Source organism: Drosophila takahashii, chromosome 2R, assembly GCF_030179915.1.
Source record: "Drosophila takahashii strain IR98-3 E-12201 chromosome 2R, DtakHiC1v2, whole genome shotgun sequence".
NCBI classification, from domain to species: Eukaryota; Metazoa; Arthropoda; class Insecta; order Diptera; family Drosophilidae; genus Drosophila; species Drosophila takahashii.
The window spans coordinates 38,825,895-38,841,506 of NC_091679.1; the positions used below are offsets into that span (position 1 = coordinate 38,825,895).

General features: G+C 40.4%; 4 protein-coding genes across 4 annotated transcripts; 2 read left to right on the forward strand and 2 right to left on the reverse strand.

The window, feature by feature from the left end:
* Positions 1 to 3,537: 3,537 nt before the first annotated feature.
* Polr2E (DNA-directed RNA polymerases I, II, and III subunit Rpb5) lies at positions 3,538 to 4,363 on the forward strand. Its single transcript, XM_017147201.3, has one exon. It carries the CDS (start codon positions 3,612 to 3,614, stop codon positions 4,242 to 4,244), a length of 633 nt encoding a protein of 210 aa, XP_017002690.1. The 5' UTR covers positions 3,538 to 3,611; the 3' UTR covers positions 4,245 to 4,363.
* Positions 4,364 to 4,903: 540 nt separating this feature from the next.
* LOC108061190 (uncharacterized) lies at positions 4,904 to 8,876 on the forward strand. The gene is made up of 2 exons (XM_017147272.3): positions 4,904 to 6,127; positions 8,587 to 8,876. Exons 1-2 carry the CDS (start codon positions 5,038 to 5,040, stop codon positions 8,769 to 8,771), a joined length of 1,275 nt encoding a protein of 424 aa, XP_017002761.2. The 5' UTR covers positions 4,904 to 5,037; the 3' UTR covers positions 8,772 to 8,876.
* LOC108061189 (uncharacterized) lies at positions 8,877 to 11,111 on the reverse strand. The gene is made up of 3 exons (XM_017147271.3): positions 11,016 to 11,111; positions 10,815 to 10,956; positions 8,877 to 10,735 (listed from the first exon to the last, which is right to left on the reverse strand). Exon 3 carries the CDS (start codon positions 10,684 to 10,686, stop codon positions 8,881 to 8,883), a length of 1,806 nt encoding a protein of 601 aa, XP_017002760.2. The 5' UTR covers positions 10,687 to 10,735; positions 10,815 to 10,956; positions 11,016 to 11,111; the 3' UTR covers positions 8,877 to 8,880.
* Positions 11,112 to 13,907: 2,796 nt separating this feature from the next.
* Positions 13,908 to 15,152, reverse strand: LOC108061153 (uncharacterized). The gene is made up of 4 exons (XM_017147212.3): positions 14,934 to 15,152; positions 14,794 to 14,879; positions 14,428 to 14,587; positions 13,908 to 14,353 (listed from the first exon to the last, which is right to left on the reverse strand). The coding sequence occupies exons 1-4, from the start codon at positions 15,094 to 15,096 to the stop codon at positions 14,124 to 14,126; spliced, it is 639 nt and encodes a 212-aa protein (XP_017002701.2). The 5' UTR covers positions 15,097 to 15,152; the 3' UTR covers positions 13,908 to 14,123.
* Between the last annotated feature and the right edge of the window lie 460 nt (positions 15,153 to 15,612).

Genomic DNA, 15,612 nt, shown 5'->3' on the forward strand with positions numbered 1-15,612 from the left:
TAGCTAAAATTAACTCGGCTCGACACTGAGAAAAAATCAACAGAATTGATCGATTGATCAGGTTTTTTGAACTTATAATTCATAAGTCGTTGTTGCTTACATCGAGAAAATAATAACGCTCTCAGACCCTTTCTCTCTATATTAAAAATGGGCCAAGATATATTTAATCTCAAATTCTCTTTTATCTCAAAAGCTCAAGAAAGTTTCTGCTGGAATAAGTAAAAAGATGATTTTAAAATTTAAATTTATTTTATAAGAATTATATTTTGTATAGCCTAACTTAAAGTGTACAAGAAGAATCTCAAACTAAAGGACATAATTGCTTACAATTTTCTTTATATTAATAAAAACTCTTTTTATTTTAATTCTGCAATACGTATTAATAATCTTTGATGTTTTCTTCAATTTCCTCAATGGGGAGCCGTCTGACTTGCCCGGCTCAATGTCAACGGCCAGACTGAGGCTGTGATATAGGTACCAGAAAGTCATCTGGCAAATAATTATAAATTCCCGGCGCTGCTCGTCTGCCTCGATGCTCGTTAGCTTTATCCCCCGCGCCATTATCCGTGGCTCATCATCAGCTAAACCGAAAATAAATGCCATTTCGAGCGAATTTCCCAATGCAGCGCACGCACAGGACGACAAGCCACGACCGCGGCCACAAGGATGTGCTGGCTTTTGTCCTTGCCAATTGGACCTCACCTGGCTGTCCTCAAGTGATGGGATAGGTACTATTTTTTTTATCACTTTCAATATTTTTTAGATGTTTTTAACATTCTAGCTTAAAATACAATCACCTTTCGTAATTTTTGAAGAAAAATATCTAATTATACCCTTGTAGAGGGTATTATAATTTCAGTCAGATGTTTGCAACGCAGTGAAGGAGACGTTTCCGACCACATAAAGTATATATATTCTTGATCAGCACCAATAGCCGAGTCTATCTAGCCATGTCCGTCTGTCCGTCTGTCCGTCTGTCCGTCTGTCCGTCTGTCCGTTTCTATGCGAACTAGTCTCTCAGTTTTAAAGCTATCGCGATGAAACTTTCCCGAAGGTCTTCTTTCTATTGCAGGTAGTACATATGTCGTAGCGAGCCGGATCGGACCACTATATCTTAAGGCTCCCAAACAAATATAAGAAAATTCATTGTAACTTTGTAGGAAGTAGGCGTTTTGATTCTTGACTACTTAAAAACAAAATTGAAATAAATCGAAACGTTGAATCTGGAATCCCTGGAACTGCATCGAGTGAGTATTCTTTTATCTACAAGGGTATATAAGCTTCGGCTGGCCGAAGGTAGCTTCCTTTCTTGTTTTAAAGATATTTTAAATGAAACAATTTCTTGCATTAAAAAACTAGTTATGGAAATAAAAAACATATGTTTTTAAAATTGAAATAATTACAGAAAACTGCATTTCCCAGTAAGTAACATCATTATAAATTCCCAATTTTGTTTATAATGTTGGGATAAGCGTGTATAGTTTTCCTATTCTTATGCACATGAGCTAGGTAAGTACATAAGTACTAACTTTAGGTACCCAGAAGTGTACCCAAATAAATCTCTACCGATTCTTGCCAACACTACTCCCCTAACTCACCTGAAGTGGGAGCTGGGCGGCAGCCAAAACATTATCGCCGCGCTTATCGCGTCGTCATCATCGGCGTTATCAACAGCTTAGCGTCGCCGCAAAAACTTTGCAAGTGCGCCACGTTCCGCTGCAGTGACTGCCACGCCCCCAACTCCACCGCCCACTTACCCATTCCGTGCGCCTCAATAATTTTGATCAGATTTTCTGACGCTCTTGTCCAGCGGTGGTGTCGTGCTTCCTACAATATTTTTGCATTTATAATGCAATTCATCGTTCATTTTTCATACTTGCACAAAGTGGATTTTTATTAGATTCCCTTTATTCTCGGTTTTTTTTTTTATTTTTTCCTTTGCCCCTCGGTCGCTTTGTGAACTTTGTTTTTGCTATGCGTATCCTGCACTCTGCTTGGTTTTAATGTGGTCTGGCCATATGGAGCGATGGGCAGCTGGAAATTTCAATATCATCGAACTGGGAATGAGCAACAGAAACCAATAAATTCCAAATAAGGAAAAGAATGCATTCGCAGGGAAAACTATTTGCGAGGGGCTTGAGATAGTTTTAAGTGATTGTGGGAAACAAGCTACCCTTCTTGAAGAGTATACTTTGAATTTTTATGATAACTAGTAATATATTTTTAATTAAAGGAATTTATTTCTAACATATTCTGATACACAAAAAATTTAGAAAATAGCTTTTCTTAATTTATACGACCATAAATAATAATATATTATTATTATACATAATTGATATTAATTATTTTTACTACTCCAATTATAATATAATCCAAATTTGTGGAAACATTTGTAAAATATAAATTAATTTCTAAAAGAGGATTTAAGTCAATGAATTCACAAATAAAATCTTACTTTCTTAAATTTTATTTTAATTTCGGTTCTCTATTCACAGTCATCCCTTCGCAAGAAATTCACACGCTCTCAGGTTTTAATAACTGCAAAAGTTCAAAGTGCGTGGCTTCATTTATTATGCATATTTTCCGCACAATTTGTCAATGCCGTTCGCGGGTGTATGAGGCCGTCGAGGAAAAACTATTTGGAAAACAAACGCAAAACAGCACTCCACACACATTGCGAATTTTCTATTAAATAAACTGTCAGTCATTGACGTTGGTGCGTCGTCGACGTGCGGATGGGATGCGAAAGTCATACCCGATGATGTTCCAAATAATTGCACTTGGGTGGGGGGAAATAGGATGGGAATGGCAAATAGGATGGGAAATATTAACGGCATTTTTAGTGAGCGGCACGCAGACAAAGGATAAGAATAGCGGCCATGCCACCGCAGCATATTATTTTCCCGTCTGGGCCGTAATTGAATGTTGCACGTAAAATATTGCGAGGAAAGTGAGTTGGGTTCATTACGGGGTCACACGGCGCGAGCGTTGGGGAACACATACCTCATATTGAACGCATTGACAATGAGTGGCAAAAAGAATAAGATGACTGAATACCACAAAAAAAATGGAACTTAGAATACCAGTGAAATTTAAATTCTTACTTAAAGCGATTTATAGGTAGTAATCAACGCCATTACAGGTTTATAAGGTTTAAAAAAATAATTAACCTCAATTGATCTAATTCAAAAGACATTTTATCGCAAAAAACCGAAGTTTTAGGTTCAAAAAGAGTATTTTAGAAAATAAACCCCTCGAAAAATTGGGAGCGAACATTTATGTCTACTTCATTATTTTTTATCCCATTTTAAGAGACTTTAGATTGACTTTTTGATACTTATTATTTATTATAATTTTTACTATCCATAATTTAGAAAAAATGGTTATTCCAAAAAATCGTTTTTTCAATTTGAAATATTTTGCGATTCAAATGAACCGTTATATTGTCAGGTTCAAGTACCCGCTAAACGTGAGACCACCACACGCTCTTTAGTATTTTAACTAGTATATATCAGCTGCTCGGTATTTTTCGCCGCAACCACCTGCAGTCACACTTTCGCATCCGCGTGTTTATAATTTTGTAATTGTTAATTTCGCAAAATAAAATAACCATGGACGACGAGGCGGAAACCTACAAGCTGTGGCGCATTCGCAAGACCATCATGCAGCTGAGCCACGACCGCGGCTACCTGGTGACCCAGGACGAATTGGACCAGACGCTGGAGCAATTTAAAGAGATGTTCGGCGACAAACCCAGCGAAAAGCGGCCCGCTCGCTCGGATTTAATTGTTTTAGTGGCGCACAACGACGATCCCACGGATCAGATGTTCGTCTTCTTTCCGGAGGAACCGAAGATCGGCATCAAGACCATCAAGACGTACTGCACCCGCATGCAGGAGGAGAACATCCACCGGGCCATCGTTGTGGTCCAGGGAGGCATGACGCCCTCCGCCAAGCAATCCCTCGTGGACATGGCCCCCAAGTACATCCTGGAGCAGTTCCTCGAGTCCGAGCTGCTGATCAACATCACGGAGCACGAACTGGTCCCGGAGCACGTGGTCATGACCGTCGAGGAGAAGCAGGAGCTGCTCAGCCGTTACAAGCTGAAGGAGAACATGCTGATGAGGATTCAGGCGGGCGATCCGGTGGCCCGGTACTTTGGCCTCAAGCGCGGCCAAGTGGTCAAGATCATTCGGTCCTCAGAGACGGCTGGTCGGTACATCTCCTACCGCCTGGTGTGTTGATACTGCTGGACTTACGGATTACCACGAACCACGATCTTTATATTTAGCCTAGGAACTGTATGATTTAAGAAAAAGGTGGCGAGTTTTGTGTACGTCAATAAATCGCTTTCTTTTGGAAAGGTGTTATGGATTTATTTATTTAATAGGTTTTGAAAAGTATGATAAAATTAAATTAAAATGTTTTGTATTCTATTAAGGACTTAATACCGGTACAAAAAAAACATGGTTCCGCCATATATTTAAAAAACGAATTATTATTATGATTATGATTATTGTTAATCATTATTTTTAAGTTTTATTTTTTCCGATCAGAAATAATGATTACTTTTGATTTTTATTTAAAAAAAAATATTATAAAAATTACAAAAATATAAATCAAAGAGGATCAATATGGTGTTTTTGCGTATGTCGATCCTAAGTGCTTGATATTTTGGTTCAAAAAATAGATGAATGTTATTGATTATTATTATTATTGATTCAGTAATAATTATTTAAGATCCCTGCTATTTACTATTTCAAAAATATTTAAAGAAATGCATTTGGAAAAACTTTTTTTTAAGTTATGGTTACCTTTTGTAGGTCAATCAGCTGCTTTATATAGATCTCGGCAGTGTGAATAGGCCATAATTGCACCCTCAGCTAATTTCCCGAACCAGCGATGGTCACACTGTGGAAAACAAAAAAAAACACAGAAAATACACAATTTTAATTATACAACCCGAAACGAAGAGCGACGCGAAGGAGGCGTGTGTGCAGAGAAGCGTAGGACTCGGCGGAGGTGACCCCCAGAACCATGGCCATGCTGACCCGGTTGACGAGCAGCGGCACCACCACGGTGGCCGGAGCACCCGGATCGCCGAAGGGTCTGCAGCGGTTCCAGAACTACATTTCCGCCTTTCTGTTTCCCGGGACGCAGCGCCAGCGGCGGAAGTCCACGCAGCTGGATGCCATCGACTGCTTCACCAATGACCTTGTGACCAGGAAGACCCAGAAGTGGGAGGAGCTGCGCGACAGCCTGATGAAGAGCGGCCAGGAGAAGGATGCCAACAGCAATGTGGCCAAGGAGGGCAGTAGCTCCACTAGCTTCAGCCAGAACGTGGGTCTCATGTCCAAGGGCATGATGAGCGACCTGAAGGCGCTGCGCTCCCCCCAACTGGGCCTGGACATCAGATCCCTGTCGCAGGCGCAGCTGGACAACCTGCTGATGGCCACGCTGGAGATCAAGAACAAGCTGGACTTTCTTTACCTCATCCGGCAGTGCATTCGCTGCAATCTCTTGCCCTCCAATGAGGTGTTTGTCTCCTGCCTGAAGTATCTGAGTGCCCAGCGGAAGCTGCAGCAGCTGGAGGCACTGGCGGACACCTGCCGCCAGCTGGAGCACCCCTTCTCCAGGACCTACGCCGATCTGGCTCCCTTCCGGGCCATCGCTTTGTGGAACAATGGCAACGCGGACGTCGCGCTGATGACCCTGCATCGCGGCTACGGGGTGAGCATGGCCTCGGAGGAGGGCAGGCGGATGGCGAGGACCGCCTTTCGTACCATTTCCGAGGAGACTCTGGCCCAGAAGAGCGAGGCTGTCCTGGTTTCGCTGCTCGAGGTGGCGCGTGCCATCCACAGCGAGCACAAGGACATCTTCGTGGTGGCCTGCGTGTGGAAGCAATGCTTCGCCAGCGATTGGTTTTGCGATCAGAAGTCGGCGGGGGAATTATTTGAGCACTACAAGGAGCTGCAGGAGCTGGTGGAGCGGCGAGCCAGTCCCTTGTGCTCCTCATTCCTCGGCCGCAACAATGTGGATGCCGTGCATCGACTTATAGAGGTGTTTTTGCAGCACCAGCAGCGTTCCGCCTGCTCTGGATGCCTCAGCCTGCTCTTCAACTATCAATGTGAGTAGAGTAGATTCCTATTAGAGCCCTGTATTTTTTGTTTTATATAAATGAATTAATTAGAATTTTGAGTTTAATAGAATTAAATGAATGAGTGGCTTGCATTCCGAAATAATGCAAACGATAATTTTCGTTTGAAGGAGAAAGGCCCATAATTTTGTGATTAAATCTGCCTGAATTTTCTTTACTTACAAATTCAAAAAATTTATAAAAATCATTCATTCATTCTAGAGCCCTGCATGAATGGATTCAATGAATTATTTTGAATTTTTTGTTTTATAGGAATGAATTAATTAGAGTTTTGAGTTTAATAGAATTGAATGAATGAGTGGCATGAATTCCGAAATAATTCAAATGACAATTTCTTTTAAAAAAAGGGCAATAATTTTGTGATTAATCTGCCAGAATTTTATTTACTATGCAATTAACATTGATTTGTAAAAAGTTTTCCATTTTCTGTTCTCAAAAGAAAGCACAAAAAAAATCTGGCAAATTCAAAAAATTCATCAAAATTATTCATTCGAAATGAATTAGAAAAACATTTAATTTATTTCACATTGAATTGAATTAAACAAATCAGTAAGGGCATAGGGGAACAAGCCTGGGAAAACTGCCCCAGGCGATATTGCAAAATTTTAGATGAGAATTGGTAGATAGGAACCTAATCGATAAGAATTCCAATTTTCAAATATTTTGATCCGCTGGTTTACGAGTAAACTGCCGCAACTAAAGAACATGTCACTTGATGTATCTTCCCTTCGGTGGTTCTTGAGAAAACTTTTTTGATGACAATAATTTTTGTGTTAACCTTCAAGAATGTCAGCCAATCTTTGGATTTTTACCATTCTTATAAGCTAACAAAAATCGCGATTAAAATTTTCAAAAAATTGGTTCAAGACTTTCCAAGTCTGACAACACCGCCAATTTTTTACAGTTTGTGTGTCCTATAACCATCTACTTCATATAAAATATTCATAATTTTTCGAGTGGTGCAACAGTGTTAAATAAACAAAAAACTGAAGAATTTATTTCTGGAAGGGTAGGAATAGAGTCAATAAAATATATTTGGCTTGTAAATAGTTAGTTCTAAGACCAGAATTATTATCAAAGAGTAACGTTTTTATTATTATGGGTGAAAAGTGGTCCGAATTATAAAATGTTTGGCATGTATTTGCTTGTAATTGATTTAATAGGGACCCAGTCCCAGTCTAGTCCCCACAGCTTCGAATTTCATATCCTCCCTGGACAGAGATTTCATAAGAAATCCTTTGAGCATGGATGACCAACAAATACTTTAATTATGTGATTCTAAAGAAATCGCGGTCCAAAGAGGATTACTTAACATGCGATTCTTTCGGCACCATCGTTATTCTAAAAAGCAAGATAGTAATTTTAAAGCTTTAATATGCGGAGCATGATAACAAATTGTTAACAATTTCGCGCAATAACAACGGTGCCGAAATCTCGCATATTAAATAATCCTCTTTGGACCGCGAATTCTTTAGAATCACATAATTAAAGTATTTGTTGGTCATCCATGCTCAAAGGATTTCTTATGAAATCTCTGTCCAGGGAGGATATGAAATTCGAAGCTGTGGGGACTAGACTGGGACTGGGTACCTATTAAATCACTATGGACGGCAGTCCATGTAGTGACGAAGCGCACCAGGAGAGTGTGAGAAGGCGACTACTATTATATAGCCGCAAAATTGAAAATCTGCTGTGATAGTCCGATCGTAATGAGTAATACACCAATCGATCAATTACAAGCAAACATTTACATGCCAAACATTTTATAATTCGGACCACTTTTCACCCATAATATTAAAAATTTTACTCTTTGATAATAATTCTGGTCTTAGAACTAACTATTTAGAAGCCAAATATATTTTATTGACTCCATTCCTACCCTTCTAGAAATAAATTCTTCAGTTTTTTGTTTGTTTAACACTGTTGCACCACACGAAAAATTATGAATATTTTATATGAAGTAGATGGTTATAGGACACACAAACTGTAAAAAACTGGCGGTGTTGTCAGACTTGGAAAGTCTTGAACCAATTTTTTGAAAATTTGAATGGCGATTTTTGTTAGCTTATAAGAATGGTAAAAATCCAAAGATTGGCTGACATTCTTGAAGGTTAACACAAAAATTATTGGCATCAAAAAAGTTCTCTCAAGAACCACCGAAGGGAAGATAAATCAAGTGATAAGTTCTTTAGTTGCGGCAGATTACTCGTAAACCAGCGGATCAAAATATTTGAAAATTTGAATTCTTATCGATTAGGTTCCTATCTACCAATCCTCATCTAAAATTTTGCAATATCGCCTGGGGCAGTTTTTCCAGGCTTGTTCCCCTATGCCCTTTCATAGCATACTATGATAAAACAAAAATTCAATGATTCACGCAGGGCTCTAGTTCCTAATTAGTCACTTAATAAACTCCTTTTCCCCCTTAGACATGCGCAAGGATCTGCGTGCCTGCGCCGAGATCGTGAAATCCTGCAGTGAGCTTGAGATGCCGCTGAACGAGCTGCAGAACGAACAGTTCCTCAGTCTGTTCCTCGACCAGAGCGACCCGTTGGACTCCTCGGGAATGGCCAGCAAGTACAAGGCACCCAAGTCCTTCCAGTACAAGTTCTAAATCGCTTAAGCCGTTGTCATCGTAGTTTTAGCACAAGAAAAAGTGTGTTTGCACCATCCCCTAAGTATACTATTGCCTCTTTAATAAATGTTATTTAATGTCCAAGGTCTTATCTCATGTTCCCCTCGGGTAACTCCTGACCCGGGAGAATTCCCACGCACTCGTAGCAGCGGGAGATTAGATGATTGCCGCATCGATGTTGCAGGCACTGCTGGCAGCGCGTCCGGGATTTGGTGCCGCGCTTGTTCCGCGCACAGGGCTTGCACCTGCGATGCTTCTCGCCATAGCGACTGGCCAGGTTGACGCCCAGCGGGAGGCTCATCTTCTCCGGCGTCAGCACGCCCACGCTGTGCGTTAGTTTGGCCTCGCCGGCCGCCTCGCTGAGCAGCCGCTGACTGGACTGGCCCAGAATCTCGCAGATCTGCAGCCGCATCACCAGCGATGTGCTCGTGGATCTGCGCTGCAGGCGTCGCTGCAGTCGCTGCTGGGTGAGGAAGAGTCCCAGCTGCCGCTGGAAGTCGCGCTGCTCCATCGCCGCCTCGCCTTTGGGCGAAAGTCGCAGCAAAATCCAGGCATTCACGGCCGCCGCATTGAGCACAAAGTGCAGGAGTTGCAGGAAGGGATTCGGCTGCTTTCGCAGAGCAGCAGGCGTGGCATTGGCGGTGCTAAAACGCTGCGAGAGTTCATGGAACTGCTGGCAGGCCTGCGAGGTCTGCTGAAAGGCCTGCAGGGCATCCACTTGGGAGCTCAAACCGCAGCTTAAAACCGCTTCGCCATCGAGGGGTATAAGCTTAGAGGATCCACTGAAGACTGATGATTCGCAGGGCCAGTGACGCGGCCAATCAGGTGAATCCGCCTCCAGCATTCCCAGAGAGCTGATTTGCCGCTTGGCCAGCTGCTCGCATTGTTCCAGATTTAAATGCCTCGCTCCCAGGGTGACATTCCTGCCCGTCGTCTTGAAGTCGCAGATCAGTTGCTCCACATCTTTGTCAAGAAACCGCTGATTCCTGCTCACCACCGCATTAACCATGTACAAGGTTCTGGCATCGCAGCAGAGGCTCATGCGGGATTTGGCCACCGCGGAGGAGGCTTCATCCAGGCAGAGCCAACTACTGCAGCCGTAGTAGGAGCGGCAGTTGATCAGGAGACGCTGCCACAGCTTCTGGCCCTCGGACCAGCCGCTATTCCCCGCCAGACACTCGCAAATGCTCTCGTAGCGGGCGAGCGTCATGGAGGCCCGAAAGATGGCATTTCCCAGCTCCAAAGTCCACAGCTCCTCCAGCGGCCCACTGTGCCGGGCATTCCGGAAGACGCCTCCGAGGTAGCTGAGGCCCAGAAAGGCCCGCAGCTCCACAATGTCCAGCGGTCGCTCCGTTCTCCGCATGCGCTTTTGTTCGTTGAGATGCCGGAGCAGGGATCTCAGCATTTCGTCGTCGAAGAGCAGCATCCAGGCCTCGACGGCGTTGGAGACACTGCGGGCGGGTCCCTTGCCGCAGGCCTGCTGCCCCAGGAGCGGCAGATCCTCGCCAGAAAGCTCGGGATTCCTGGAAACACTCCACTGCTGACCGGAGGAGGAAGTGTAGTTTCCGGAATTTAAGGCTGGGCGTCCACGTCCCCGTTTGGGCGCCGGTGGCCGGAGAGACTCCTCCTCCCTTTTGAGCACCATGTCCGCCAGCTGATCCTCCGCAATCAGCACATCCGCGTCCTCAAAGTTCCAGGGAAATTGGCAGTTGCCAGCGGTCTCCTGCAGCGGATCCGAGTCCTCGCCGTTGAAGGAGGCTCCACTTCGGGCCGTAGGATCGGGCGGCGGCAGCTGCTCCTCCTCCATCTGCATCTTGTCGTCGTCCTCGTCGCCATCCTCCTGGTCGCTGCACTTTATATTGGCCAGCAACTCTTCGTCCAAAACGCATTCCATTTTTATTTACAAAATAGCATCAAAACAAATACCTATTTTCGTGTGACCGCTGGTGGTTTTTTGAAATATACCAAAGGAAATTTAAAACGTATTTTCAAAATATTGGTTTAAAAAAATTTTTAATTTACCCTACAAATATACGTTTATATAGATATATAAACGTATGCTCGAACAGGAGGATGAAAGAGGATGATAGTAAGATCCAGATGGAGGAGGAGCAGCTGCCGTCCGCCGGATGCAACGGCACAAAGTGGTGCCTCCTTTAACGGCCTGCAAATAAGCAGGTTAATGGGTTAAAAAGTACAATATCGGCCAAAAGAACTACTTACCACTTCGGAGGCGGGACTATCCGGGACTTAGGTAGTATTTATTTAGTATGATTTTTGATTTTGTATAAAATTTGACTTTTTAAGCCTAGTACTCAGTTCGGCTAAGAGTTTTACTAGTCGAAAAATATTAATCTTTTAGTGTGACCGAAGTTTTCGGAGTTCATCCGCAATGCATGTAGCACGGTCTTACTCTCAGCAAACAAATTAACTGGCGCCAATTTTAAAATATTACAAAACGTTGAGCCGACCTGGGTCGCAAGCTTGAAATTCGCTATTGGAATGGCAATATGTATTGCAGCAACTCCTACAGGCAGTTTTCCATTGGTTTTTGTAGTTTTCCTTCCATTTATAATATGTTATTGGCACACCGGTTCTGCACAAACACAGCCAAAGATTAAATTTTTTATTCTTTGGGCCGCGGCTAAAGGCGTTCATCGGAATTCATCCGCTAAATCTAGTATTTTTTTGGTATTTCCTTACTGTTTCCTTAGCTCAACTGAGTACCGAGGTGGAAAAAAGTCCCCGGCTAAAGGCGTTAGCTACCTATTTGCCTCTCGCTTACTCCTATGCTTAGCTAGCAGTTTTCGTCGTACTGAGTACTAGGCTTTATAGTCTAGTCACACTGTGTGGGGTAACCTATCGAGTGAGCCAATAACCCGATTACTCCAAAAAAGTGTTTCCACTTGGTTAACTCCAAATATCGAGTAATGACATCTAGTGTTTGTTGTTTGTGTTGTTTATTTGACTAGGGATGGACCTTCAACGATAGGAAATAAATACAAAATATACCGAAATATACAAAAAAATACTCCGAAATACCAAAGACCCTAAAAGTACCCCACTTTTGCCCACATCTAGTTGCCTATACACATCCTATGTAAAAAAAACAGGGTTATGTCAATAACCCCATAACTCCATAACTCCACCCCAGTGTAAATAGACTATTATAATCTTTTGGAGCTGCAAACTTTTCGTGTTTTTACCATGGGCCAAGAATTAAACTTACTTTTTCCGAGGGCAGGCAAATCCTTCAGACACCAAGGTCAAGGCCATTTAGGGTTTTAGATTTCGACTATAAATCGGTTCTTTCCGGTTTGGCCTACACACAAAAAAAAACTTGGTAAAATCAACTGTAATAATTGTCAAACAGGCCCCAACCAGCAAAATCGTCAATTCTACTAAGTAAATAGTCATTTCACCACAACAAAATACACACAATTAGCAAAGACACAAACCCAAAGCAAAAACAAAATACAAGTAACTATTTTAATAGTTACGTAACTATCTTTGTTGGTCAATTTTACCAAGCAAATTTTTTTGTGTGTACTAGTTTGTGCATCTACAATATATATATATTTATGGTTTTCAAATAGTTTGTTAAACAAATTGTTTATTTAACTTATATATTAATTTCTAAAAATACATAAGATGTTTTATCAACACAACAACCGTTTCAGTTTAATACATATTTCCGCTGATTTTCGTTGTCTAGATGTTTCTAGTATCGATAAGAATGAAAATTCGGATTATAAATAAAGATAACGATTCTTTAATTTATGACTTTGAATGAACTAAGTGCTCTAAGTTTCTGAAGCAAGTTACACAGCAGATGTCAAAGTTTAAATTTTAGAATTTAAAGATTAAGTTAATAATAGTTTTTCAATAAAAATATTAGTGCTTCCGAGTAAATGTGTTCCAAAAGAAGATTTGTATTGATGAATGTAAGTCAAGATTTATGACACGCCTGTCAAAACTGGTGCATCCAAACGCTGAAGGTCTTTTGAGGCCTTGATTTCCCTTAAAAGCGAGTAGATTCCATAAAACAGAATACAGTTGAATGCTGAAATTACAAATATAAAAATATATCATCGGAATACCTGGGTATGGTAGACAAACTCACTGGTAAACGCCAGGCATAAAAGGGTGACTAAAATGATAAATGGGAGGGAGACACTGTCCATTATGACCATCAACGTTAATCTGGTAGTAATGTAAGTCCACAAAAGGGAGATTGCTCTGTTGATCAGCCAAGGAACCAAAAGCAGATAGCAGCACTGAAAATATAAAAGTTTTTGTAAACTTTCTTTTACTCTAGTCTCTTTACGCCTGTGAAACAAATTAAAATTTGTGAAACAATTTTAACAATTTTGTGAAAATTGGCGCAAAATTTATTTACAAATTAAGCTCATTAATAAATATTTGACTTACCTTTAATGTACCAAAGATCAGCATGGACGAAGTCAGAATATTAATTACACTAAGCGTGAGGTAATAAATAATAACTGCGACGATTACAGAAAAATAAATAATTTTATTGACATTCATCTGCACTTTATAAATCAATTATATATTACCAGCGAAATCCTTCGGATTTGGTTTAGAAAATAACAAAATAAAGGCCAAATAAATCGTTGTTATAATGAATAAAATCAGTTCCAGCCAACCGACAGCCAAGCCAAACGTTTTTAGCTTCATGCAACCAATGGTTTTCGTCATTTTTTCAGGAAACTTCTCTACGGTTCTAAAAAATTTTTATTGTTTTTAATATCAATATTAATTGATATTCCTATTTACCGACCGATATTGCACGAAGAGATCAAAATGCTAGGCTTTTGTCAAAATTTAAACACAACTGGGGTTGTTTTATCCCTTCTAAATAAAGAAAGAATCAAAACCTATTTTGCCTGATGGCCACGCACAACTGATTTGCAACTTATGTGTGGCTATTGCGGAATGTGATTCGGCAGCAGAAATAAGAAAGATGTACATATACATTTGTATGTTTTTAATAATGTATATTTTGAATTTGCCATCAGCCAACGGCGCCTAATACTAAAAACTTATTAACTTGCTTATTGTAAAGATTATAAATTTGTTGAGTTTGTCAAAGATCATTGTCGAATTCTATGTTTTTATTTATTGTTTAATTGGTAAATTGTTGAAAATTCAACAGTTCCGCGTAACTAAAGTAAATATAGTGTGAGAAAATATAGTTTTCAAATATTTTCGACCACTGATAAACCATTTCTTGTCGCGGAATAAGTTTTTTTTTGTCAGTATTTAAAATGTAAAATATGTATGTTGTGCTCGCTTAAAAGATCCAGCTAATTATGATCCTTCCAATAGTTTATCAGTGTCTTCATTATCGGGAAAATCTTTTCCAAACAAAGATGGTTGGAATTTGTATTGATGAACGTAAGCATTAAAATCCAATTTGCTTGGACGAGATTCCTGCGACACTGAGAAAACTGGTGTGTCCAAACGATGCTGTTGGTCATTTGAGTCCTTGATTTCCTTTAAAAGCCAGTAGATCCCGTAAACAAGAAAACAGTTGAATACTAAAATGCGACAATATAAAAAAGTTGGAAATAAATTTATCTTTGGAATTTCAAAGTATGAGATAAAAACTCACGAATTAGGGCCTGAGATTGCAGGATGGCACAGGAGGCATTATAGTGGACGTCGTCGTTTGACATTATAAACTTTGTAAACTCTAAGCTTGAAATAATGAAATAACCCAAGAGGGAGATTCCTCTGTTGATTAGCCAGATAACCAAAAGCAGAAATCGCCCCTATAAATATAAAAATGTGTAAAAACTTGTTAATATGTTAGAAAACCAAATATTATTTTCAATTTAAACGGTAAAAAATCTTAGAAAATGTTCTCGCCACAAAACTTTTGCTTCTTGTGGCCATTCGAGAATTTGAATTCAATATACCCTTTAGTATGGATGACGTTTCACTCATAGTGAAATATCCTAGTAATTTTGTTATTTACCTTTTTAATACCAAGGATCAGCAGGAATGAGGTCAGAGTATTAATTAAAGCAAGTGCGAAGAAAAAACAATCGCCCATGTTGAGTCCTGAAATGAAATTTTATATCCGGCGGCTGCACTTAATTATCATTTATATCTTACCAGTTCCATAAACAAAGTGATATTTATATTCATGTTTATCAAGTCCATAACGTAATAAGTTTTCCCCATAAATAAACGTTAATGTTATGAATAAAATCAGCTCCAACCAACCGACAGCCAAGCCAAAAGATCTCAGCTGCATGTAACAAATGGTTTTCGTCATTTTCACGGGGTCCGGAAACTTCTTTTGTATACTGGAAACTACAAAAAAATATTTTTCTATGACGCACATTTCTTAAGAAATCTATATTATCAGCATTTGCATTTGCGAATACATTTTTTTAATTTATTTTAATCGGTCCCATGAGACCTATTGGAGTCTTTTATGTACAATGTACATACTTAAACATCGAAAGTTCTCAAAAATTCTATAGTGATGCTTTTCGGGAATTTATCACTATGGACGGCAGTACATGTAGTGACGAAGCGCACCAGGAGAGTGTGCGAAGGCGACTACTATTATATAGCCGCAAAATTGAAAATCTGCTGTGATAGTCCGATCGTAATGAGTAATACACCAATCGAAAGGTATTGCAAAAACTTAAAGAATTGCATACCAAGACTTTAAGAAAATCAATTGGCTTGGGAGAGAGAGCAGTGAAAGTGAAAAAGTGAAAATTTCGAAATTTGGAGCTGTTGGGGCCGGTGGGGATAAATGCCCCCTCGCAATGTTTTAGTT